This window comes from Ambystoma mexicanum, chromosome 3q, assembly GCF_040938575.1.
Source record: "Ambystoma mexicanum isolate Mex_15411 chromosome 3q, UKY_AmexF1_1, whole genome shotgun sequence".
NCBI lineage: Eukaryota > Metazoa > Chordata > Amphibia > Caudata > Ambystomatidae > Ambystoma > Ambystoma mexicanum.
In genome coordinates, this window is record NC_090926.1 from 161,507,380 (window position 1) to 161,534,823 (window position 27,444).

The 27,444-nt window shown below is 48.3% G+C and overlaps 1 protein-coding gene across 1 annotated transcript in view; it reads right to left on the minus strand.

Moving 5' to 3' along the window:
• The window catches only part of BIN2 (bridging integrator 2), a 429,928-nt gene that overhangs the window by 83,628 nt on the left and 318,856 nt on the right, over positions 1-27,444 (minus strand). Inside the window, exons 6-7 of the mRNA XM_069653398.1 lie at positions 21,369-21,476; positions 8,811-8,896 (exon numbers count right to left, since the gene is read on the minus strand). Of these exons, the coding sequence (XP_069509499.1) occupies positions 8,811-8,896; positions 21,369-21,476 (194 nt within the window). The remainder of the gene's footprint in view (positions 1-8,810; positions 8,897-21,368; positions 21,477-27,444) is intronic.

Consider the following 27,444-nt stretch of genomic DNA (forward strand, 5'->3'; position numbering starts at 1 on the left):
GTCACTTTTACTCTGTTCAACTCATGGCAACATGAGAGAGATGGAACACAGGAATTGTAATCTATATTTCGATATTACAAGCACATCTCTGCCACAGGCACACTCCCCACTGAGCCATCTTACTTGCTTTATAACTTTGGCCTGCATGCTGACTACAGTTCTTTGCTGCAGGCACACTACCTTATAAACTATTGAACTGAGGGTTTGGAATTTACTGGGATCTCTGCAACAGCTATATTAATCCACTTTATTATATTAGGATTGGGAATGGATTAAACCTGTAACTTTCAGATTCCTCACACAGGTCATCCGCAAATCAATACGTGCCTATAGAAAATACCATTTCCCAATAGTGACTTCATAAACCTTTGTTCCAGCTCAATGGTTTTCAACTGCAATATACAGGTGAGACCAGAGGTGCATTAGAAATATTGACAGTTTTGCTTCAGCTCACCCCCTCCAGCAAACCCCCAGATGAAAGTCTGTCTGTCCAGCACATGATGGACTTTGTTTGCACTTTCACACCTCTGCTCTGCCTATACTCAGTCAAAAAGTGACAGAAGCTTTTGTCTAATGCTCATTTTAAAGGATAAACATGGCATGCATGAATGATTCCAGGCACACAAAGTAGTACTTAATGTATTTTGTAGGGGAACCTATTCGGCTTCAAGTATTCGGCAGAAGTCAAATATCTAATTCTCAGCTGGAATTCAGCAAACATTTACTCGAAGCTGAATTTCAGTACACCTCTAGTATCCAGTCATAGTTGAGTTGCTAAATACTACAATATGACATTTTTTAAATGGCATATAAAAACACATGTGCTGCTCTTGGTTTTCCAAATTGAGTTTTTTCACAACCACTATATGACTGGATACCGTCTGGGGAAGGTAATAAACACAAAGTTGTCAATGCCATCCTTGAAAGCATTCGCTAAAAGGAAAATCAGTTACTGAATAGTGGAGTGAATAAGTGCAAATTTGTTATGGCGCCAAACTTCTTTTGTGTTCCAATAGGGTAGATGCATGTGTTGTGCCAGATTAGTTTTGTTATAGAAGATAAAATAGACTTGGTGTCCTTTAATCACAAATGGGACACCTTTCAGTCGTTCCACAGAGAATGTACTGCCCTATTTGCTGGTGTACGGGAAAAAGATACATGTGCAGGTTAAACACCACATGACCATAAAACCGGTGGCACAAACACATTGTTAAGTGGCTGCCCATCTACAAAAGGAGGTTGAACACAATGACCTGTTGGCACTGCGCAACATCAAGGAGTCCAAAGTCCTGACTGCCTGAGGATCTGCGATTGTCATTGTGTACAAGAAAGAAGACAGAGCAATAGTCAGAGGCCCTCATTACGACCCTGGCGGAAATCAAATGACATGACCGCCATAGCGTAAATAGCGTTTCCGCCACTGCACGATGGAGGAAAGTGCGGCTAATTCTGACCCATCGGGCACGAGCATTACGCCATGGCGGAAGTGCAAAGTCCGCGATGGCGGAAATGACCCCAAAACGCCCCTTACCGCCGTCGTACGTCGCCCTAGGTGCAATTCCGCCACCCATATTAGCGGTCACCGTAATGAGCGGTCAGCGCAAAATACGGTCACCGTAAATATACGGAAACGGAAGTAAAAACATGGGGCCGGAACGGGAAACAGCACGCCGTACACCTATAAGATCCGAATCCCAACACAACCATTAAAAATCTGACCCTGAGACACGTCCCAAACCGTTAGCCACCCCAGTTAAAAAAAATAAATATGGGAAAAGTTGCTAAAAAAGCGTGCGACCGCAAGCGGCAGGTCCACTTCTCCCACGAGGAACTCACCGTGCTCACAGAGACCCTCCAGGAGAACGCTGCCGTCGTCTTCTCGACGCAAATGACCAGGACGGCACTTGCGAACAAGAAGGCCATATGGGCGCTGGTGGCACAGCGGGTAAGTGCGGTGGGGACCGCACCCCGCAACCCACAGCAATGCAGAAAGCGATGGGACGACCTACGGATACGCGTCCGGAGCATACTCTCTGCCAACCGGAACATTGCCACAGCTACCGGGGGAGGATCGGAATCACCCATCAAGTTGACCCCCTGGGAAGAAATCTGTGCCTCCACCATTGGAATGGAGAGCATAGAGGGAGTCGGAGGGATGGAGAAAGGAGTGCAGACATCAGAAGAATCAGGTAGGTGGCCCAAATAAAACTATGCCAAATCCACAATTACCAACCATGTGAAGTACCATGTGTCCCCATAGTGCACTAGAAACACATGTCCAGGGGAACGACCACATACATTGCCATGACAGCGCCCCTCAAAAGTCAGATTAAATAAATAAATAATTAAAAATCCCAAAAACACACTCTACATGTGCAGCATGCACACCCTAACTGCAGACTGCAAAACAACTGCATCCCCAATGCACACAAAAATGAGACCACCTCCAAGGCCCAAACCCAAATCACCCCCAGGTACCACCCCAATGCATGTGATACAATTGCCATTACAATTACCGCAGACCCATGAATAACGCTCGCCCTCCTTTACTCCACCACAGGGTCAGATTCCAACGACGAGCTTCAGGACACCCCTACCAGCACACCTGCAAAGAGGGCCAAGACCAACGGCCAAAGACCCTCCACCTCAGCTGCACGGATCAAGACACGGCAGCAGCACAAATCGAGTGGCAGCACACTGGAGGGGACATCAACAGGCACCCCAGCAGCCAGCATGTCCACAACAGCAGCACCACAGGTCCCCCCAATGGATGCCACAGAAGGCACTGCTTCTGGTGGCAGCAGCACCATAGGTGACACTGCTTTCATGCCAGCATGCTCCGACACAGAAAACGGTGCTGTAGATGTAGGATCCATCCATGACCTGTCCCAATCCCCCTGTATGTTTCATCCCATACACCATGAGGACACCACGCAGGGGCACCCACAAGACGACGACTGGCCAACCCCCACAAGGCCAGTTGCAAGGCAACATGAGGCGTCCAGCCCCTCTGTGACACCACCGCAAATGGGCATGGCCCAGCAGAGACAACAGTCCCTCAAGCAGATGATAGTGCAACAGCAGCAAATGGCCACGCTCCTCAAGGAGCATGCTGATGAATGTGGGGGTTCTAAGGCAGCCATTGAAACATCTACTGAGACACTTAGGGCGGAAATGGAGCGTAGTACAGAGACACTAAGGGCACAAATGGAGAGAAGCACCGAGAGCCTGAGGGGACAAATGGAGAGAAGCACCGAGAGCCTGAGGGGGGAACTGCATGCGACGTCCAAAGACGTATGTGGTGAACTTGCCGCTGTGCGCTCACTGAGCTCTCACAAACCCTTAGGGACATGCATGGACGTGAGCAGGCAGAGACATCATCCGTTGCAAGTTCCGTCCAGGGCAGCCCCCAACGTAGATCTGGGAGGAACCGGCACTCCACAGGCAGGGGTGCCCCTGATACCCGGAGAGGGGGCTTGCAATAGCGTCTGCCCACTGACGATGAGCGTCTTCGGACACTGGTGTTGGGGGGGGGAGGTGGGAGGGTGTAGGGGGTGTGTTGGGCTTCATTGGGTGGCGGGTCGATTGGGTGTGTAATGTCATTTCACATATGCAATACAACTCTTCACAATCATCCAATGAGATGTGTGGACATTGATCATTGTGTACGAGGCCTATCTTTGCGTACAGTCCACATTGTGCATGTTCCAGACACACACAGTGCCACAAGTCCCGTGTCCATGTAACAGCCACCAGGCGTGAGTGCTAGAAGCATGCATCTATGAGATTCTGACGTAATTCACGGGCCTCCTGTGCCTCGCGGACCCCTTGAGGTGCTGCCACATCCCCACCCTCATCATGACCATCTTCAGGTGCTAGCAGTTCTGCGTCGGGGGGCATGGCCACATTCCTACGTACGCACATGTTGTGTAGCATGACACATGCCATGACCATCTTTGCCACCTTCTCATGGTGGTACAGGAGTGCCCCGCCAGACCTGCTGAGGCAGCGGAAACGAGCCTTCAGTAGGCCGAATGCCTGTTCTATGACCACACGGGTACGTGAGTGGGCATGGTTGTAGTCCTCCTCATGCTGGTCCTGTGGGTTCCGGATTGGTGTGAGGAGCCATCTCTTCAGTGGATACCCGCAATCACCTGTATGTGGACAAGAAAGGATGTTTGTGGAATGTCATTGCTACGTACGCACCCCCCCCCTTCCTGCAAGGTCATTCACGCATAAATGAGACTTACCGAGTAGCCAGGATCGGCGCCCTGCGTGTCGCTCCATGTAGCGTGGTATTCTAGAGTTCCGCAAGACCATAGAATCATGTGTTGATCCTGGAAATCGGGCACAACAATGTGTAAAGATCCTGTTGGAGTCACACACCATTTGTACATTGATAGAATGATATTGTTTCCGGTTGCGGTACTGGGCCTCCATGGCATGTGGGACAACCAATTCCACATGGGTGCAGTCGATGGCACCAATGCAACCCGGTATGCCGCCAAGTGCATGGAATCCCACTTTTGTGTTTGTAAGCTCCTGCTCCGAGCGTGGTAAAGTGATGTAGTCGTCTGAGTGCTTCAGGAGGGCATCAAGCACTTGGAATAGTGTCCGTGAGAATAGGGGCTGTGAAATGCCATGCAACTGTCCGACTGTGTGCTGGTAGGTGCCTGTGGCTAGGAAGTGGAGTACAGACACCACCTTCAGTAGGGGTGGGATGGCGGTTGGGCTATCTATCATGCTGACAAGGTCAGCGTGTGTCATGTCGACTATGGCGGTTATGGTGTCCCGGTCCAAACGGTAGAGGGTGTGGATCTGCTCAGCTGTGAGGTTGAACGGATTAGCTCGGAGGCGTGGGATTGCGGGCTGCCTGCGTGGTGGTAGTAGCTGTGCTGGTGGGGCTTGCTGGCCATGCCTTGCCCTCCTCCTCCTCCTCCTGCGTCTCCTCTGTGCGGCCGGTTGTTGCAGTCGTTGGCGTTCGTCTTCTTCTTGAAGTTGGAGTACTTGCAGTGCAATCAGGTCCCCCAGGCCCAACATCGCTAGTCCTGCCGGTAGCATTCTGGAGTGGGTGTGGTTGTGGGAGGGGTTTGGGTGTGCAATTTATGTGTCTTCAGGCTGTATAGCCTTCACCTGTGGTGATTCATTCCACCTGTGTCAGCTGCAATGCCTTTCGTGCGAGCACGTCCCGCACACGACGCTGCAATTCGACGCATGGCATCTTGCATTTGCATTCATGTTCTTAATCCCGAAGGCTGTTGAATATTGGTTTAAATGTTGATTCTGCTATGGTCCCATTGTTGCACATACGATATTTGCATTCGCGAGCAGACTTGTGAAGGGTCAGTGGAATGTAGTGCTCGATCAACGGTGGTCCCTCATGCAGCACTGTACCGATGTTCGCCGACGGCGGGGAGTCCCATCAGTGATTGAGGGCAGTTACCATTTTCACACACAGACGCACTGCATAGATGTATTTGTGAATACAAGCGTTCACAGATGCCTTTTCAACGTGATGTTGCAAATTAGGAATTCGAAGGACAGCGCTTTCGGTTTTCAACTAGCGGCGTGGAGACGCCCACAGGTCTGACTGGAAATGTAACGTTCTATTGTTGAATGTCCTTGGGACAGGGCCCATGACGGGAATGCAATGAATGATATGATTTGAATGGGATGCGCTATAGCGTAGTGGACGATAAGGCAGGACGTTCCCAAATACATGTGACTTCACTACACAAGGAATCCGGGCAGGAGCACAGTGGATTTTGAAGGCTGCATTACGCACAGACTCAATGGAAATTTCGAATGTGATGTGAGTGAATATTCATGCGTTTTCATTATGGGATGAGGGAATGATGAATGGATGCATGGGAAGATGTTTTAATTGGGAGTCTGCCATGTACATGGCTATTTGGAATGTATCCCCTTCCCCTGCGCTATGTGATGCAAGGCTGCCATAGTGGGACCATCGTCTGTCTGCCCTTGTTGAACCCTCCCTGTCTCGGCGCGCCTTCAATCACTTGTGTCTATGCACGTTGATGATCCCATCTGATGGATCCTGTTCTGACAGGCGCATGCACACAGACACTCGTTTGAAATAGTGTATTCACCTCGATTTGTGTCGTAATGATTCGCAAGTGAATTTTGAGTGCAATTGATCCTTATGAGTGGGCTAGCATGCATATGGTTGTAGGTTTGGTGTGTTGAATGTAGTGAGTACTACATATGAAGTTCGGATGGCCATACTATCTTTTTTTTCATTTGGGTGACAGGTATCTCCTCCCCTTCTGCCGCTGCCATCTGTACGCCACTCCTGCAGATGGCTTCTACAGTCGACACCTGCAGCTTCGAGTTAATCAGTGGAGCACCATTACGATCTTATGGGACGATCGCCAATGGCTCACATGCCCTTACGCAGTACTAGTGGCTAGGTGCAGCATACCTAGCTTCCAGCTGGACTAGTGCCTACTTCATGGGACGGGCCTGCGGTCCTAGGCGCTTCCATGTTGCCTTTTTGGACGTGGATGTAGCCCCTGTGTGCCATGGAGGTACAGGGCGTCACACATGGGGAAGCTGGTCATTTATTGCGGATGCAGCCCACAGTAATGCTGATCATTTGTGAGTTTATGCTCAAATGGCTGTATGGCCTTGGTGATTTTGATGTGCATTGAATTTATATTCAGATATTAACCGTGTAGCGTTTTTCTTTGCTAGTAATGTGGCATATTCCGATTTGTGGCGCGATGTATTGTGAGGTGTTCTGCATTGGGTTCCGGCTTCTGGGTACAGTTGTGTGGTACGTGCTTATGCTGATGGTTGTTTTGACTACTGCCATGTGTACAGGGCTGGTGCAGTCTCCCTCAGGTTACTGCTTTGACTGTTGGTTTACACTGGTGGCAAGCGATGGGGACTGTTGTTGTTTTGTGTCATGGAATTTTCAGTTCTTTTTGATGTACTTGCACCTTCAGATGCCTGTGCTGCATCAGTACGGCAATGGTGTGTTGCCAATTGGGGATGGCCACTCACAGGGCACTTGGGGCCCCTGCATGCATTTGTTCGTTGGCATGCATGGATGACTTGTACATTTCACTGGTTGCATGGTGTGACTGCATTGCGCCTACGAGAAGTTGTGCAATGTGGCCAGGGAGTGGAGTACAGGCACTCAGTAGGGCCATTACGGTTGGTTCGCGATGCCGTAGTTCTCGCCATGGCGGAATGGTACTTTCCGCCATGCTTGATGGCGTTAGGTGAATGTCCGCTGGGGTCAGCATTCGCGTACCGTTCCGCCATGGCGGATATTGCGGGTTTGCACGGCGCGCGTGCGCGTACTTGGTGCAGTTAGCGTTGGCGTTCATTACGGTGTCGCTAATCGCATCGTACTTTACGGTGACGGGTCACAATCGCAACGGGCGGTATTCGATGGCGGTATTACATTTCCGCCATCGTTTTTCGTATTCCGCCAGGGTCGTAATGAGGGCCAGAATCTGCATGGACAAATCCATCCAAGCAAACCCATTGACTAAGAATGCCCTTCATTGTGGGTGTACAGAGAATGATCCATTACTGCACCCCAAAGGCTCTTGAGGCACTTCGTCACTAAACAGTCTATATCCAGGCTCAGAAGATAAAGAACTAGAAAGCTTCCACCCTAGTACCCTTGGGATATTTCATAAATAACCTTGCAGTTTACTGTACAAAAACATGTTTAAGATAGATTGAGTATTTACACTTTATTTCTTTGTGGACATTGCTGAATTAATGTGAGCACACGAATAGCATTGTGGACCTCCTGTCAGCCAATAAGAATGTTCGGAATGCACTCAAGAACTACTGTTACTGACTCAATTCTGACTTCAGAAAGACTCCACGAAACAGCAGAAAGAATGTGCCTGCATTCAGGCTACAACAATGCAATGTCCCAGCAAGGTGTCTTAAAAGACTCTGGGAGTATATTTCTTTTTTTCCTGTACCTTCACTGTGATACTCAACCTCCAATTTAACACATCAAAGTGATTGCGTAAAATATTTTCACTTCATATAAAGAGTTTACTTTTACTTTTCAAATAATGTCTGCTCATGTTAAAACCATTCCAGTTTAACCAAGCTTGAATTTAAAATGCTTAATTTGTAAAGATAATCTTGTTATTTAAATACTGCAAAGTAAAACTTCATTTAACTTACAAACATGTTTTGCCTTTTGCACACTATACAGCTAGCCATTTCACATTCAATATCACACTCAAAAATCTATATTGCTATTTTCACAATGTGCTAATGAGCCTTACAGACCTTCGGAGGGATCATTATTGCCATGGATACTGACCCTACGCCATCCTATGGCCCTTGTTTTTGCACTGGGCCATAACTCGGGGGCAGGCCATTATCCTGTGATAATGACCCTGCCCTCGGTCTATACAGCTAATGTGATAAATGTTGTATGCCCATCTCGTCAGCTTCATTCACAGTACAACACATTGACTGCTTAACCACCCATCCCAAATACGAGGAAGCCATTTTCTGCCTATGTCAGGGGCCTACCGTGACCATCGTATTTAGGGCTGGAGAAGACATTGCACACAAGCAGAAACACTGTACAAAGGACACATATTGCCAAGAATATATAACCAAACATGCGAGCCATCTCAGGGATAATAGACTTCCCCCAAGAGAGAACATTCACAACAGTGGCACCCAATAGCCAGCTCGGAAATGTGGCACCATCGCTCGGTAGCTCCATTCAATGGAGCCCCTTCCTGGCCAGTGTTCCCAGGTTGAGACTTGCCTTTAAATAAACACAGAGGTGACATTACCTGTTGTACAGAGTTGGCAGTTCTTCTCGGAGCTCTTTGTTAATATCTTCAAACACTGCCTGTGCTTTGTTGAATTCCTCTTCTGCCTAAAAGAAAGCAAAGGAGAGTCGCTGATTTGCCCTTGCCACACGGTGCTGCAGCTTGCTGATTTGCTGAAATTCACAGCCGGTTTCAGTACTCTTTCTAGACCTTCCTGCCTGCAGCACAATTCCACAGCATTAGAGTGATTATCATCCTGAAATAAGGTAGCTTGGCTTTGCCATGTTACTTCAAATGAACTTTACTTCAAGCGAAAGCAAGGCTTGTGCTGGTTTCTCATTGGTGACATCTGGGATTTGAGCTGCAGTAACACATACTTAAAAAGTGCCACCTTCATTGCTGTTGTTTTTGGCAAGAGCACACGCGGACCAAAAAGTGGACTCTGTTTCGGGGCACTTGCAGGGAAGTGGTACAGGTGCCTGGGGGAACCCAAGGGCTTCCTTATAGAGAGGGGGCTAGAGGTGAGCTGAATGTGTAGGAAGTGGTCAGGTTCAGACACGTAATGGGAAAGGTGGGTGTTCAGATCTTTAATGAGCAAGATAAAGCTACACTGTACGTGAAATCTGAGGAGGAGAGAGCTCCATTTCGTTCAGACGTATATTTCACTCAGTGCTTTAAGTGGGATGATGAAACAAGGGTGGTGGGGCTCTAACAAGGGATGAGGCGCAAGTATAGGCAGCAGTGAGGGATGGAAAGTATTCCCAACAGTGGGAACAGGGTGCCAGGCAGGAGAGGTGGGCCCATTTCTGTGATTCATTTTACTCCGCCCGCCTCTCCTTTTGTTTCATGATCACAGGTGCTGACGCCCACAGGCAGCCCTTTCACCCAATAGAGCTGCATGGTGAAAGGGATGCCTGCCACGGTTGGAACCTCTAATGAGGAAACAAAAAGAGAGAAGGGCACACTACTATCATTCCTTTTGGTGTACCCGGCTCTCCCTATGTTTCTTAATCAGAAGTGCTGACTCCCACGGGCAGCTCTTTCACCACGTAACAGAGACAATCTCTATTGTTTAAAGGGATGCCTTCAGGGCTGACCCCTTTATGACTACTGGGAGAGTCTGACAGAGCCCTTGCTTGGGAGCACTTTTCAGAAACTACTGGGGCAGTGCCCTGGATCACACCAGCCCACTTAAAGGCCTGTTTTCCCCGGGTGATGAGACGACTTGTTTCAGGAATTCAGCCAAATAAATCAAATTTCAAGATGGGCAAGAGCTTGACCAAGAAGGGACGTGAGGACTAAACATGGGCTTGGAAGCTTATCCTCTGCTTCATTTGTTGCCAATTGCAGACTTTTTGCCTGGTCCTATGTTGCTAAGCAATCCTCTTGATGTTCTTATAGTTAAACACACTAGCACAAGATAAATAGCTTAGAATCATTTGTTTGCAAGCCAAGGTAACAATCCATAGCTGCTATTAGAGCATTTTTGTTCTTTTCCGCGTCCAAGATATCTGACTTTCTTTGGTTGCTCAGCCTTCAGGCTGCGTTAATCCGCACCTCTTTTGTGTCTGCTCTGCTACAACGGGGAGACATTCTACACTTTGTTGCGATTATTCCTGCAGAGAACAGAGGAAATGAATCGCAAAGATTAACAAGCACTGGCAAAGCCAACGTGTAGTTTTTTTTGTGTAGGTATGAAAGCTGCATTTTCCAGCCACTGCCACAATGGTTCTGCTAGCCAAAAGATGGCAACAGGTAGCAAAGCGTGCTAGTTATTGGCCATATTCTCCAAGTAACTGGTAAAGATCTATCTAATGCCTATGCAAAAGCCTAAACGGTTTGCTTTGCCAATGCTTGTTTTTAACAGGAATTCAGTGCAAGAATACACACACATTGCTTATAAGTCAGGTGGCTGAAGACACACTTGGTTAAGACATTTATATTGAATCAGGAGCTGGTTTAATGGTCTACAGTTGCAATTAAGCCATTACCTTGCAGAGCTAGACTTAAAGAGATCCCAGGCGAATGTGTTTTGGGTGGGGAGGGGAAGAAAGATAGTGGCAGTAGTCATACAGACATTGGCCGACAAATGGGTTGATGAATAACCAAACAATACCCACATGCATTGTATCCTTCCTCACATCTCATCTCTCTCCCACCTTCACTTCCCATGACAAATGTTTCAGCTTGTAGGCAGCACTTTCAGCACCACCCAGCAGCCAAAACAAATACAACGCGGCTGGTATACGAGGAGACTAGTAATATACTACAACTAATCCCACTGTACAAACTTAAGTAATTAAGTGATCTAACCCGCGGCAGAGGCCACTGGCAAGTTAAGGGCCTGAGTGAAACAAACAGTTGTCTTGCCACTTAGGTTTATATTACCATTACCCCCCACCCCCCGACGCCCCCGATGTGCAGATTTCATTTCAAAAGAAAAGAACATGTACCTTTCTTGCAGAAACACAACACTTCTGACAGATGGAGTCCATTCTCGCAGTTGATTGTGATTGTCATCAAAAATGAAAACGGACTCCATCTAACAGAAGCGCAGATAATCTCACCTTAAGGTAGCTGCACAGTGCGAAGAGCGCTCTGGGGAAAAAAGTAACCTTGTTAAGGGCAGGGACTATGTATATTCGCAAGAAAATTATGTATATTGAACAACCTCAGGAGATTATTATTTTCGGCTGTTTTTTTTTAAACGTATTTTATTGTCATTTGTATTAAATGCATACAAATACAAGAAAATTAACTAAAACAATAAACATAAACAACAACAGTCTTCAAGGGAACAGTTCCTCTTACTTGGGTGGGCATGGGTGCAGATGGGGGTTCCGACATCTCGGGAAGTGGGAAGGATCTCGGTCAAGGAGATCACCATGTCCGGGCGAGTGTGAGGGATCTTATATGGTAGAGTAATGGGGTTGATCAGGGGGGTTTATGGTCTGCACTGAAGTGTATATCTCTCAGGAGGGCCTTCCAAGAGTCCAGGGTGCCACTCGCAAAGTCTCCGTCAGAGGCGATTCCATCTTGCCAGGCTCTGGTTTCGGCTGCAGTCCATCTCTCTAGTTCTTTCAACCAGCGTTCATGTCTAGGGCCCCCTGGTGACTTCCATGCCATGGCTATAGTTCTTTTTAAAAGGTTACATGAAATGTCCATCAACTTAAAGACATGTTTGTATTTGCTTGGTATGGGGTAGGCCCCTAATAAGCATTCCCCGGGTGTCCATTCATATCTGCTTACCCCGGCGTCAGTGCAGGTTTGTTTGACTTTGGACCACAGTGCCATTGTATTGGTGCAAGTCCAGAACATGTGGATCAGATCAGCTTTGTCGTTTCCGCACCACGGGCAAGCCGGGGAGGCCTGTTTGTTGAAGGAGGCCACCCTGTGTGGGCTCATATACGTCGATACAGGAAGTTTAGTTGTATCTGACCGAATCTGGAGTTTCTCGACACCTTCTTAGGGAATAGTAGCGTTCTTTCCCATTCCTTGTCTGTAAGCGTAGTTTCAAGATCTGTTTCCCATTTCGCCTTCAGTGTCGCACTTTTGGGGTTGGGTTTATCGATGCGTCTCCTATAGAGTCGAGAGACCGGTTTCCAGCCATCCGTGAGGTCGGGCATCTCTTGTAACAGTGGGTCCGGGGTGGGTTCCTCCGGCCAGCTGCACCAGATCTTCTTGGCGGTTTGTTTGAGCCGATGATACCAGAGGAACTTGATAGCCCCTCATTAGCCTGCAGCGATTCAAAATCCCTGAATTCGCCCTCCTCAAACATGTCCCCCCATGTATAGATTCCGGAGTCCTCCCACCTCCTGGATGCGGAGAGATCTGATTCTGTTTTGCACACGTCAACCAGAATGGGGTTGTCTGGAGAGTAAGGGTGTTTCATCTGTCTGATGTAGCAGGTTCTGGTCCAGATCTGCCTGGCAAGTTCGACATCAGGGGGGGCATCTGGGGATTGTCGTAGAGGGTTCCAAAGAGTTTCCCTGGGGAATATTCTGGAGGGAGATTGTTTCAATAGTCCCAGCTCGGCTGATGGTTCGTCAGAAAGCCACTTCGTCACGTGGCTAAGTTGTGCCGAAAGATAATACAACTGGAGGTCTGGGAGTTGTATTCCCCCCTCCTTATATGGGAGGGATAGGGTAGCCAAAGTCAATTTATGCCTGGTAGGTCCCCATAGGATGTCCCTGATAAGTGCCTCTAATTTCTTAAAGAAGGGCGGTCTGACGTAGTGGCATATATTGACGAAGAAGTACAGAAATCGGGGGAGGACTATCATCTTGACGATTGCTGCCCTGCCCACCATCGCAAGTGGGAGTCTAGACCAAAACCTCATGGATCTGCGAAGGTTGGTTATTGCTACCTCCGTGTTGTGCTCATGTGTGAGCATCGGGGTGTGACTCACATTAATTCCTAGGTACCGGAACGTGTCGAGTTGCCACTTTATCCCAATGTCCGGGAGGTCAGTTTCTTCTAAGCCTCTCAGGCTGGCCAAGGGAAAGGCAGAGGATTTCAGTCTACTGAATTTGATCCCAGAGTATTTCGCATAGTTGTCTAGTACATCTAATGTGATTGGTGCGTTGACCTGGGGATCTTTCAAGTATAAAGGGACATTGTCCGCGTACAGGGATATTATGTTATGTTCGTTGCCCACTTTGATGCCAGCATCAAGGAATTGATTCCTAAAGTATATGGCAATCGGCTCAAGGCCCAATATGTATAGCATGGGTGACAGTGGGCACCCTAGTCTGGTGACCCTTTGTATTTTCCAGGATTCAGACACCGTTCTGCCGGTTTTTACTCTTGCCATAGGAGAATTATAGAGTACTGTGATCCATCTGACAAAGCCCTCGCCAAACCCAAACCCCCTCAGCACCTCGATGAGCCACTTCCAGAAGATGGAATCAAAGGCCTTGTTGGCATCGAGTGATAGTACTGCCAGGTCTTCCTCATTCTCATAGGTTTCAGCCATAATGTGTTGAAGCCTTCTCAGGTTGGCCGTGGTGTTGCGTCCTGGGACAAAGCCATTCTGGTCTTCGTGGATTAGGGACCCTACCACCCTAGCGAGTCTGCTGGCCAGTATAGTGGTGAGGATCTTACTATCATAATTTAACATGGACAGAGGGTGATAAAAGTCACAGTCAGTGGGTGGTTTGTTTGGTTTGAGCATGGGAATAATTATTGTCTCTTTCATAGTGTTAGCTAAGACCCCGTTTTCGTAGGCCTCCAGGTAGACCTCGTGGAGGATTGGGGTGAGGATGGATTTGTATGTTTTGTAAAATTCAGGCGGGAGGCCGTCACTTCCGGGAGCCTTGCAGGTGGCTAGCGATCGGATTGCACTAGTCACGTCTTCTGCTGTGATTTCCATCTCAAGTGCCTCTCTCTGTTCGCTGGATATTTTGGGGAGGCCTATCTCATCTAGTGTTTCTTTGATATCGTCTCTGTCTATTTGTGTTTCGTGGGAGTACAATCTGGAGTAGAATTTGGCAAACGCTTCATTAATTCCCAGTTGTGTCTTGTGACTTGTCTCATTCTCGTCTAGTATCTCCGTTGGGAGGTGCCTGGGACTTTCACGCTTTCACAGCCAGGCCAGCAGTCTGCCGGGTTTGTCGGATTCCTTATGAGACCTGGTAGTGTATGTCGCAAAGTCAAACTTCTCCAATCTGTCCCAGGAAGATTGACACTTCTCGCGGGCTTCCTTCAACTTCGTTTCAACTTCCGGAGTACTATTTGAGGTGGATTCTAGACGGGAGATCTCTTTTTCATGTGCTTCGAGTTCAGACCTCAATTGCCTACGAGTGCCTCCAGCTTTTGATATTATTTATCCTCTGGTCACCACCTTCATGGCTTCCCACAGTGTGCTCCAGGTAGATACGGAGCCTTTATTAATGTCAATGTATTCTTCTAGTTTTTCAGCGAGGTCTTCCCTGAACTCTGGGTCTGCGAGGGCTGCAGTGGGCATTCTCCACATGGGGATTGGTGGTCTAGGCCCTGTTAATTGCCATTGCATAATCAGTGGGGAGTGATCTGAGATTGATCTTCTTAAATATGCCGTGGTTTCTGCCAATGATATTTGTCCCCTGTCGATGAACAGATAGTCGATTCTCGTGTGGATCTTATGCGGGGCTGAATAATAGGAATAGATCTTTTCAACAGGATGTTGTTCCTTCCAAATATCCACCAAGTCGAGTTGTTGCAGTGTTTCTGTCAGAGCACATGTTGCAGGGTTACTTGGATGGGGGGGTGGTGCAGACCTGTCCATAGAGCCATCCATGACGCAGTTGAAGTCCCCCCCATATAAAGGTCCTATTTCGGTGGTGTGCTATCTTTGAGCATATTGCCCTGAGGTGAGATGGTATCCCGTGTTGCGGGAAGTACGAATTAACTAGGCAGATTGGAGTCTGTTCGATGGTGCCCCACATTATCACAAACCTTCCTTCTTTATCGGACTCAAATCCTTGCAATTGGAAGGGCACATTCGGGTTCACCCATGTGAACACCCCTCTTGAGTATTTGGAGTAGGGGGAACCTCTCCCGGTCCCAGCCCATCGCTCTATTATTTTGGACATGCTGTCTTCCGTAAGATGCGTCTCTGCGGAGATAGGATTATATTCGATGTCTCAGGTATGAGCCCATCCCTCTCACATTCCACGTCATGACCTTGAGTTGTGACGCCATCGGGTCAATGTTTTGAAGCTGGCTGGCAGCTCATTCTCTGGACCCTGTAGTGATGCCAATCTTAGGTTATTAGGCCGTTGATGGGAGTAATCGGGTTCTTCACCCCCCAAGTTGTGGCATGCACCCATCCTGTGTTTCTTCGGCGATAGTGGTATGAAGACTGTATAACTAACAAAACTGTTAACAAAACTCAAACTGGTGCGCCCAGCGACTACATCTTCGTTGTGGTGCTCGGGCGCTCTCGAGCCGTCCAGACCCATCTGGGTGTCGGGCGCGAGCTGGGTCAGGCAGGTGGCTGTCCCGACCCGGATTGTCTGCGGGGGATAGGGCTGGTGTCTGGCGGAGAGGCCGAACGAGGGCCGTTTCTATGTAGCTAACTGTTAGTTGGATTACCTTCTGAGGTCCGGTTGATTGTGCTTGTTGTGGTCATTTATGGCAGCATGTGTCGTGTGCCGATGGTCTGAGAGACTCATTCTTCCATCTGGGGAGCATCTTTACCATCTGCAAGGTTGTTGTCTTCCAGCCACATGTTGGCAGCCGTTGGGTTTTCTAGGAATATGGCTCGTCCGTTGAAGATGACTTTCAGGCGTGATGGGTAGAGCAGCCTGCATTTCAGGTTCAGTTGTCGGAGTCTTGCTTTTACCGGGACAAAAGAGTTCCTCTCCCTCTGCACTTTGTGAGTGTAATCGGGATAAATGGTTATTTTAGAGTCGCCACGTTCAATGGGGCCTTCTTCCCTGGAGTGGCGAAGGATAATCTCCCTATCTTGAAAGTTTAGGATTTTAGCAATTATTGGCCGTGGAAATGATCCAGGTGGGGGCTGCTTCTGGAGTGACCTGTGAGCCCTTTCGACCGCAAATCCTTGCGACACTTTCCCGGCCCCAATCTCTTGTTGTAGCAAGGATTCTATATAGGCTGTAGTGTTCGGGCCTTCGTTTCCCTCTGGTACTCCTAGGATCCTAATATTGCCCCGTCTAGCCCGACTTTCGGCCTCCTCGGATCTCTCCTCTAGGATCGCCACTTTCTTCTCTAGGTCTGCAACCTTGGACTTCAAGACTGCCGTGGCTCCTGCCGTTTCTTCTAATGAAGTCTCGGTGTTTGTCACCCTCTCGGTTAATTTGCTGGCGTCCTGACGCATGAGTTGAATGTCCATTTTAAATTCGTTGATCTTAGACTCTATGTGTGTCTTCAATGAAGCAATAGCCTCCAATATTTGGGAGTGGTTATCCGTGGTTTCCCCCTCTTTTGTGTGGGTAATCTCTGGAGCACAAGAGCAAGCCAGTGTGGGGGTTTTTGGCTTGGCGGATACAAATGAGTCCATGGTGGTTGCTTTCGCTTTGTTCCTGGCAGCCATTTTGGAGTCTCGGTGATGCAGCCCCTGGGACACTTTAGATGAGTTACCGGTGGGGGTATCAGCCGTCTCTCTGTGTATAGAGTAATGAGTGACGTTCCCAAGGTGTCAAAAGTCAATAAATCCAAATCTTCAGGGGTGTAGGGGTGCAATATCTGTGAAGTTGCCAAACTGCCCCTGCCTCTGAGCGAGAGATATGTGGGCTCTTGCAGCTGGTTCTCGATGTCCTGTGCCCTGGGGCGACGCTGGGGAGGACCCTCCGGTGGTAATGTGTGCCCTCAGCGGGCCGTCCCCAGCGACGGATGAGCCCACGTAGTGTACCACGGGTGTAGAGGTGCTGCTGTGGCGTGCCTCGCCTAGTGGTGAGAAGCAGGATGGGGGCTCTCCCTTCCGATGTTCTGCATGCGATCGTGCTCCGTCGTGGTGTCTCTGCTAGATCTGGCCACCTTAGTCCCCGGATGCCGTTCGATGGCGGCTTCCTTCTCGGAGTTTCCGCTAAATGGCGCCGGACGCCATCTTGGATGCGTATGGGAGCGGGGGAGGCAGTATGATTCGAGGATAATTTCGCCGACCAGAGGGTCCGATTTCCTGGTTGGTCAAGCAGGTTGCGTCGGGGTCGGCTTCTCCCACCTCTGCATCAGCTTTTCGCGGTCGTAGGCACTTCTTATACCGGCAAAAAGGATCGAGAAACTGCATCTCGGCCAGAGCTCGGCTATTCAGCCTCTGAACGCCATCGGCTCCAGGCCACGCCCCATTTTCGGCTGTTAATAAGAGCCTAAGGAGAGTCTATATGAAGAGCTGACAGCCTCCCCTCAATTTCATTTGACCTTCAACTGTCCCACACCTGAACATTCCAGAATCAGAAAGTTCTGGCTCAGTCCTCTAGGAGCCATTTTGTGAACAGAAGTGAACACTGGCCAATAACATAACACCAGGGGAGCTACGATGGCTTCTCCATTATTTTCAATGGGCATAATGTTTACAGAACATGACACATTTTAGTAGAGCATACTGGCTGATATAAAAGCATACTAAAGACAAGGTGTTGACAATAAATCATACTAGCATATATACGTTGGTGGTACATTCAATACATAGTGCCCATATGGGGTTTTACACATTGGGTAAACAAATCTTCCGGGTAGGGGTGTCTCCACAATCTAATGTATCTCTCTCTATAAGTCACCACATACAGGTCAGCGGGGTTCCTGTTTCTGGTGTTGTGAATGTGTGCCCCAAGCCTTTGTGAGATCCCCCTCTGTTGAAGTGATACCTGTTCTATGGTATGGTGCCCAGTTCCAAGGGTTTCCTATCACATTTTAGCTGACTGTACTTGCCCAGAGGAGAAATATGGCAACATTTGAAAAACGTGCAGTTTTAACCTAGGTTAATAGGTGTAATCGTGATGGGGACCCTGTGCCCTTTGTGCCTAGAGAGACACATCATCGCTGATGGTGCCCAAAATACTGAATTGATGATTTTTTTGTATTTGTTACCAATGAGAGGATTCACTGTTATTGAGTTCTGTAGCATCAACGTGTTGAGTTAAGATGGTCATCACTTCCCACACCAGCTGAATTTCAAGTTTCTGTTGCAATAAATCAGATCACCTTATCTCCATCTTAACTCGAGTTTTTACTCTAAATTCCTTGGCATTCGTTGTGCTATATTTTCTTTAGAGTCCACTGACTATAGCCGAAGACCACTGTACATGCTGCACCAATTATTTAAAAAGAGGGACGACCAGTGGGTATGCTTTTCGGGAATGGCCTGTGACCCCGGCCTTCTGGCTGAGGCCCATACCCCCCTCAACCAGTACCTAACCAGATCCCACTAGCCATGGCCTATGTATGTGGCCAGCAGCCTCAAGCTCCAATGGACATGGCCACTGCCGAAGTTGCCCTCATTAATAAAATACAAAGAGGACCTTAGCTGGTGGCCTCAGGGTCCACTGGCTACAGCCTTCAACCGTCTCTACAGTACATGTTACACAAATTATTTTAAAAAAGACTATTAGGCCTAGTAGGTCAGATCCACCCTCTGTGCAGGTTAAAAACACTATGCCGAAGCACCTGAGGTCCATAGGCTACTGGTTATTCCTCCATTTCCCCCCTTTTAATTCCACCCATAATTTATCACACTTAAAATGCATGGCTTTACCACTGCTGTCCTCTATTCCCGCAAAAATCATTCCTTACAATCATTCCCATGGTAATACAGAGTATGCCAATTCCTGCCGTAACGCAACGTTTGCGAATCCTTTCCACACCAGCGTTCACAAGTTAAAGGCTCCTTACCTCTTGACCTTCTAGGGGCGCACGCCCAACACATGGATGACTGTGACACCACCGATCTCGCTAAGGGAGCAGCCTGACAAATGGATTGCTCTAGTTCAGTCTGAACAGCCTTTTAGAGGCAATACTGAAACTGTGATCTACAGCCTAATTAGTTTTCTAAATACTATTGCCCAACATGCAAATGACTGTTTCCTATCCCAGCTTAGACATCGACTGGCATGGTGGGCAACACCTCCAGCCGAGTTGGGCACACAACTTGCTCTGCTTAAATGAGTGACACTACGCGACCCCTTCACACCACTCCGAGAGCAGTGTAGAAGTTTTTCATTCTCTTATCATTTTGCAGTGCCTCATTTAAATCTTTCAGAGTGGAATGCTGGGTATAACTTCTAAAAGGTAAGTCTCTTTGTGAAAGGACCATAAATCAGACACATAAGACACAAACAGAGAAGGCATTCCAGAGGTAGATTCTTGAGCTGTCCTGCTACACTTCGGCTTAAGCACCCCGTCCTACTTCATCATCCTGGGGGCTGCATCTGTGACTTCAGAACACCTTAAGCAATACGATTACAAACTAACAGTAACTCCCCTCCAAGATCTATTTATAGCATTAATCCATTTCCCATCATCTAACCAGTCCTTCTAGTGCCAGTGTCTGGTTCTAATCAACCTGGATTCTCTCACCCTGAGATCACCTCCAGAAGGTAAATGAGTAGCCTGCATCGCCATCCTCTCTCCACCCTCCCCCGCACGGCCATCCTCTCTCCTCCCTCCCCCGCGTGGAACGTTCAGAGTGTAGAGCCATGCAGTGGCGATGCATGTATTTGAAGGTGGCCCAAACCCTGGCTTCACAGACATGATCGTCTCTGATGACGGGCTACAAAACAAACTCTTTCCCCTATGCACAGGTCTACATCAACTATCACTCTTTCTCACTACCTTGCTCGAAAGTCTGTTGGGCCATACTCCCCGGTGAGCTTAGTCTTTCTCTGGTTCAGCCTCTTGACCCTTAATCTCTTTGGCTATATCCTGGAAGCAGATATTTAATTTGGGTTCATCTATCATTAGGGAACTTAATACGCAGAAATAATTGGATATGAGATTAATACTGTTGTATACTGCCTCTAGGCTGTATCCATACGTAGTAGCACTTTATTCGTACATTGTCTCATTTGTGTATGTATGATGTCTTATTTGTGTATGTCTGATGCTAGAGATGTCTTTTAATTCATATGCATAATTACTTTATCTAATTGTTATGTGATTAGTCTACATATGCTATTAGGGATGCACTAGCACTGTATTTGTGAGATACTCTAACTATGTAAGATAAAGCTGGATGGCGTTATGCGATTCATTTATGCCTCATGTAATGTATACGCATATGTTGTTCAATTCATGTTTTTGTAATTGCAGTAATTAATATTTTTGAGCAGGAACACTAATTCGGTCAATTCTGGTTCAGCACTTAGTTATCACTGCCCTCTGCCCGGTCACCTATGTTGATCTTTGTCCAGATTGCCACCCATTCTCAGCTCCCTTTTGACTCCCTTTGTACTTCCATGGAGTGCACCACATGAACCAATGATCCTCTCTTTTACACGGGTGTCGGTGTCACCACCCAATGGCAATGTATACCTCGATAGAACCAGTTCACAGCCATCCTCGAACTCAAAATTCTCCCAATCCACTGCACAGCCAGAATCCTCCAAGGCTGTCCAGAACATCTATGCAGTGAGAATGGGAAAGCAATGTGGATCTCGCAATGGCCATAACACAGTAATCTCCCTTGCATCCGCTCCACGTGTCTGGGCAGTCAGCCCTTTGGTCACATATCCTGTAAGTACTGGGGAATGGGGCCTGCCAGCTATGATTTTGTACCAGCTCTAGATGAGAGCAACAAGCACATCTGATGGCCCATCAAGCTCCATTGCACATGCACCAATGCATGCTCTATCATCCCCTCATCACATGATCTAATCGAGGGGCTACCTCACATAAATAGGTAGCTTAGTGCCTGCCAAGGACAGTGACCTTGCACTCCCGCACCACTCTGAAGAATAAATGTTGTGCAAACCCTTCTTTTCGTTTCGTCTTCTGCTCAGTAGCCCTCGAGCGATCAGTATATGATAACTGTGCACCACTAAACTAGTTAATGTGAAATTCAAAGTTCAAACTAGTTTCAGCAGCATCTACAGGAGACGCGTTCTTGTAGGGTGAGAGGCTTCATGCTCACTGATCCAGATTTACCTTGGCAACCTTGGCTTCATCCTTCTTCTTGGCATTCTGTAAGGTTTCCAAATGGTGACGGGCACTGTCATAGTCCACTAATTTACGCCCACGTTTGGCAATCCGCTCCTGGGTAGCAACAAAAGAAAAATGCATTAAAGCACACAACTCAAGGCAAGACTGGTTCCTTATTAAAACAGATTGCATTATTTTCTCAAAAGGGACAGTAATTCTACCCCTATACAGTTAAACGTTAGTCCAAAGTTTGATCTAAGGCCATCACTTGGTATTGGGATTTTTTTTGTATAGTCCATGAAAGACTCTGGTCCAAACTAACTTGCCTTTAACAGGAATCTCAGAAATGCACAATTACACCAGCTGTGCACCCCCAATTTTAGGAGAAACAACATGGTGGGTGGTGCACAGCTGGTGTAATTATGTTTTTCTGAGGTTCCTGTTACGGGTAAGGTAGTTTGGGTCGGAGTTTATAAGCCTTTCTTGGACTATATACAAAGTCTCAATAGCAAGTGGTGGCCTCGGATCAAACTGCAATAATCTCCCTTTGGAAAGTGGAAAATAGGATCTGGCACATCCTTCAAGTGATTCAACTGCCGTGTCAAAACATGTCTTCCTCTATAGACATTTGGGCAAAACTGACCCTAGTTGGTACCTGCTCATGTCGTCTCTGTGTTCCACTTTACCAATTTAGCAATAAGCCCTGAGCAGGGCCAATTCAGGTAATGCCCTGGGGCCCAAAGTTAACGAAGGCCCCGGGGCATTACCTGAAGTGGTAATAACACCCCTGCGAGGGGCCAATTGCTATTAATACCCCGGCCCGTAAGACTGGGGTACTAAAAGCATTTCTTTTCTGTTCCGAAACGCTCCAGAGTTTCGGAGCATAAAAAATAAATGTTAAACAATGGCAGGCGTGGAAGGGAAAACAGAGTCCGTTTTCCCTTTCCATGACGGCCATTGAAAATAAGTGAAAAAAAGTAAAACAAACAAAATGGCCGGCATGGAAAGGGAGAAGGGACTATAAATGGTCCCTTCTCCCTTTCCATGGTGGCCATTACAAAAATATGATGAAAAGTAAACAAAAAAAACTGTCCGCCATGGAAAGGATAAAAGGGACTATGTGTAGTCCCTTCTGCCGTTCCATGATGACCTGTCTCAGATTGGCAGCGGACGCGCTGGGGACAGAAGTGATCCCAGCACGCCCGCTCCAGAAATGGACAGAAAAGAAGGTAAGGGGGCTGGGCGATGGGAGTACGGTGAGGGAATTCTGTGGATGGGGGCAGGGGAGAGGCAAAGACTTACCTGATTTCCCGGCGACGGGAGATGGCGACCGTCCGCCCGCCAGCCCTGAGGAGGCTCAGGGCGGTGGGATTACCATCTGCTAACATACACGTTCAGAGCCTCCCCATTGGCTGGGAGGCCGCCACCCCCCCTCGCCAGGTACTAATATGTCTTCTTTCCCCAAGGTCAGGCCTAAATTCACACTCCAGTCCAGGACCTCGTGCCCCACTTCCCCTTCCCATGAAGTATCTTGCCCTGAAAGCTGTCTTTCGTGATTTAGGTTGGCCATAAGGCACTGAACTTTTAGAAATTATTGTTGTTGCGAGTTGCACCCATATCTCTGAGTACACCTTGCTCAGTATAATTCCAACCTGACAGTACCTAGTATCCACTTGCAGTGTCCCTATTCCTCGCTCCTACACACTGGCAGGCTATACCTTTATTGACTTCCTGCCTACGGACCATACTCTACTGGCTACCACTGTGTTATTGACTTATCCTGCACTGTGTTTCCAGGCCTCTACCTAATCTGTATCATGGACTTCCCTGCATGCATTCCGCAATCGCCTCTCACCTTCCTTGCATTGGCTGCTACATGTTATTGTTTACCGCATACTTCGGATCTGTGTGCTTTTTGCTATTGCTGCTGTGCTTAACGTTGGCCTTTTCCCTCTTCTCTGGGAAACTCAAAACTGCTTGTCTTATAATTGTGTTATTCTGTTGTATTTTGCATCCTAGTTCTCTTCCTTTCACACTTCCTTGATTATTGCATTGCGGTGTGTATTTGCGCCATGCTCTGCAGTTCCTCTCTCTCTCTCTCCCCCGTTGCCTTCTCTCTGCTTTCTCCTCAGTGGTGCTCTCCATCTCCCCTATGTTCTCTAATTGCTATTCTATCACCTATCCTATCCCTCTGTCCAAATGTGGAAGGAAAAAGTTCAAGAAGGACCTCCTGGTCTCAACCCAGGCCTTCCCATCGCTGACACCTATGTACGTGCTTCTTCCGATCAGAAAGATTGTCAATAAGAACAGGCATTTTCTATCCGAGGACAGAACACTCGGTAGACTAAACAAAACCCCACCTGTATTCACCTACACTTGAAGCAGGAACATAAAACACATGCTGGTCAGGAGCGATAGCAAAAGACCACCCGAAAAAACAAAAAAGATGTGGACCTTCCCATGCCTACAGTGCACTAACTGTAGTTTTGTATAGAAATTGAACATCATATTCCATCCCAACACAGGCAAGAAGATATTCCTGAAATGTTACGCCACATGTAACAGCACTAGCATTATCTATAGCACAAAAAGCCCATGCAGGAAATACTATGTCGGACAATCATCGAGAAAAGCAAAACTCTGGTGGAACGAACACCACTCCAATGTTCGCACGGGCAATAGAAGATCACCAGTATTTATTTTTAAATATTTTAATTGGCATTTAGTAAAAAACATTTTGCGTTACATGAGGTTGATTAGGATCATGCAGTAATGCCAGTTTTAGGTAATAACTGTCAAACAAACAGAACAAAACAAGTCAAGCGGTTTTTTCCTACAATCTTGGCATATGGGAACATGGGACCGAGCGGATGTCACGGCGTCCGGGGTGCAGTTCCTGCCCCTTTCTTCGAGGCTTCCCCCCGGTTCTCATATAGTGGGGGTGGGCAGTTTGCCGCCTGGGCGTGGGGTGGTGCACTTCATGGTGTGCAGTTCGTTCATGGGGGTTTGTCGTCGGATGGGTGAAACATGTCCCATACCAGTGTTTACCAAGCAACCCATTTGTCGTTACCATCCAGCCCTGATCTGTTAACCGCCTCCATCCATACCTTAGTTTCGGCCTCTGCCCATCTCTCGAATTCCCTGTGCCAGTGTTGATATTGTGGCCCCCGAACCTCTTCCATGACATGGCAAAGGTTCTCTTGGCCAGGACACATGCGAGGTCCATGAATTTGAGCACATGTTTATGCTTGCTGATCCTGGGGTAAGTTCCAAGCAGGCACTCACTTGGTGACCACCCGTACCAGACAACACCAGCTGCTCTGCAGGCTTGTTCTATTCGTGACCAGAAGTCCCTCACCCGCTCACAGCCCCAGAACATGTGTATCATGCCGGCTTCCTCCCTTCCGTACCATGGGCATCACAAGCTAGCGTTCTTATTGAACCTGTGTGGGGTCATATAAGTGCGGTACAGCACCTTTAGCTGTATCAGTTTGAACCGGTGGTTTCGTGACACTGCTTTGGGGTAGCTCAGCGCCCTCTCCCAGTCCTGTTCGGTTAATGTCGTGCCCAGGTCTTCCTCCCATTGTACTTTTAGCGCTGCGCTCTTGAGGGTATCTATGAGCATGCTACATAGTCTAGACACTGGGCGCCAGCCATCGCCAAGGTTGTACATCAGGGTGAGGATTGGTTCAGCCTGCGGCTCGTCCGGGCTAGCCATCCCAGCCATCTCTGGCCACCTTTCGAACCCGTTGGTACCACAGGAACTGCCCGCCGGGGACCCCTTCCCATTCCTGTATTGAGCTGAACTCCCTGAAGGCCCCTTCGTCATACATGTCTCCCCACATGTATATCCCATACCCCTCCCATCTTCGCAGCACCGCCAGGTCTGTGCTGTCCTGGCATGCACCTGCCGCTATTGGTATTTCTGGGGATTAAGGGTGTGTGACCCTTAGTTCAGCTCGTGTCCTCTTCCATATCTTCAGTTTCATGCCCCCCTGGTCGTATGGCAGGTATCAGTGAGAGTTTGTGGCGAGCAGAGCCCCATAGGTATCCCCGGATCAGCTGTTCCAGTGTGCGAAAGAAGGAAGCCTTGATGTAATAATGCACATTGTTAAAGAAGTATAGGAACCTCGGGAGGATGATCATCTTGGTGATGGCTACTCTGCCTAGTAATGATAACGGTAGCTTGGCCCAGAACTTCATGGAGTACCTCATGCCATGCAGCACTCTATCCGTGTTATGTTCGTGTAGCTGTTCAGGCGTGTGTTTGAGGTTGACCCCCAGGTACTTAAACAAGACAGTTTCCCATCTGAGGCCAACCGCGGGCAGCGTGCTGGAGTCTCTCCCTCTCAGTCCAGCTATTGGGAATATACAGGATTTGGATCTGCTAAAGCTGGTCCGGATACCTTGGCGTAATTGTCCAGCATGTCTAGGATTACTGGGATGTTTAAGTGGGGGTCCCTGACATATAGAAGCACATCGTCCGCGTAGAGTGATAGTAGGTGTCCCGCTCCCCCAACCCAGATACCCGCTTCTAAGTACTGTTTCCTGAGGTATATCTCTATGGGTTCAAGACCCAGGATGTACAGCATTGGGGAGAGCGGGCAGCCCTGCCTAGTCTCCCTCTCAGTGTCCCAGATTGCAGACACCAACCTCCCTGTTTTTACCCTGGCCTTGGGATTAGTGTACAGGATGCGAACCCAGTGAATAAAGACCTCCCCAAATCCAAACCCCCTCAGTGCCACCAGCAACCACTCCCAGTAGATTGAATCAAACGCTTTGATAGCGTCCAGGGAGAGTATAGCATATTCCTTTTGGGATCCCTCGGTCTGCGCCAGAATGTGTTGCAGTCTGCCCAGCTTTAAGGCGGTGCTGCGGCCAGGTATAATGCCTGTTTTTTTTTAAACTTTGGTTTTATTCACATTTTCTTATTGTTACAAACAGGTTCAATGCAGATTTGAAGTGTATACAATCAACTAGCCCATAAAACCCATACCCCTCCTCGCCCCATCCCCCCACCCCAACTCCGACCCTCCCCCGATCCCTGCGCCCAAACAAGAATTTTAATCTTGGGAGACTCTGAATGTTCTGTTCGTATCCTGTACTTAGGAGATGATGTGATTGATGACCATGTTGCCGGCTGAGTTGAGGCCGCCGTCCCCTGGGCCGTGGGCCCCCGATTTGTTTACAGCACATCCCTGACCCCGCCCCCCCCCCTCTCATGCCAGGGCCTCGCCTTGGTATCAGTGAACGTCCCATCCCCAGGACTGCTGCACCCCATACCAGTTCGCTAGGAATGAACCAGAATCATTGTTCACCATTGCAGTCAGTTTGTCCATCAGGAACATGTTCTTCACTTTTTTCAGGCAGTCTTCCTTGGAGGGGGTCTCCGGACTCTTCCACTTCTGCGCCAGGGCCACCCTACCCGCCCTCAACATTGTTTCCCACATCCTTGGGTACCTGTGTATTTCCGTTTCCTCCGGGGGGAGCCCCAGCAGCATCGTCAGAGGATTTAGTGGGAGAAGTTCGTCTGATACCTCTGCAATCCAGTCCCTCACCTTCCCCCAGAAGTCTTGGACCTTTGGGCAGTGCCACCACATGTGGCTCCTGGTGCCCGCCTGGCCACATCCCCTTGGACATCTTGGTGCCACACCTGGGAACATCTTTGACAGTTTCACTGGGTCTCTATGCCACCCCTGCAGAATCTTAAAATTATGCTCCATGTCCGAGGTGAAGAAGTTCCCATGGAATGCTATTTTAAATATCCTTGACCAAGCGTCCTCTGAAATGTCCTCTCCTGCCAGGTTGTTCCAGAATGAGTGGAAACTCCTCCTTCCCGGAAGGTTGTTGGTGTTCAAGATTTTGTAAATTCTCGATACAGCCCCCTTCCTTGAGGTCCCCGTGTCCAGGAGCCTCTCGAAGGGGGTCAACTGTCTCCTCAAGTTTCAACCCCATGACTGGTCACAGAGGATGGTCTTGAGGCGGAGGTATTCGAAGATAGAAAGAGACCCATGTCCGAGAGCGTCCCTCAGTTCCTCGTACGCTAGAAATTCACCCTCTCTGAACATGTCCACAGGGTTTT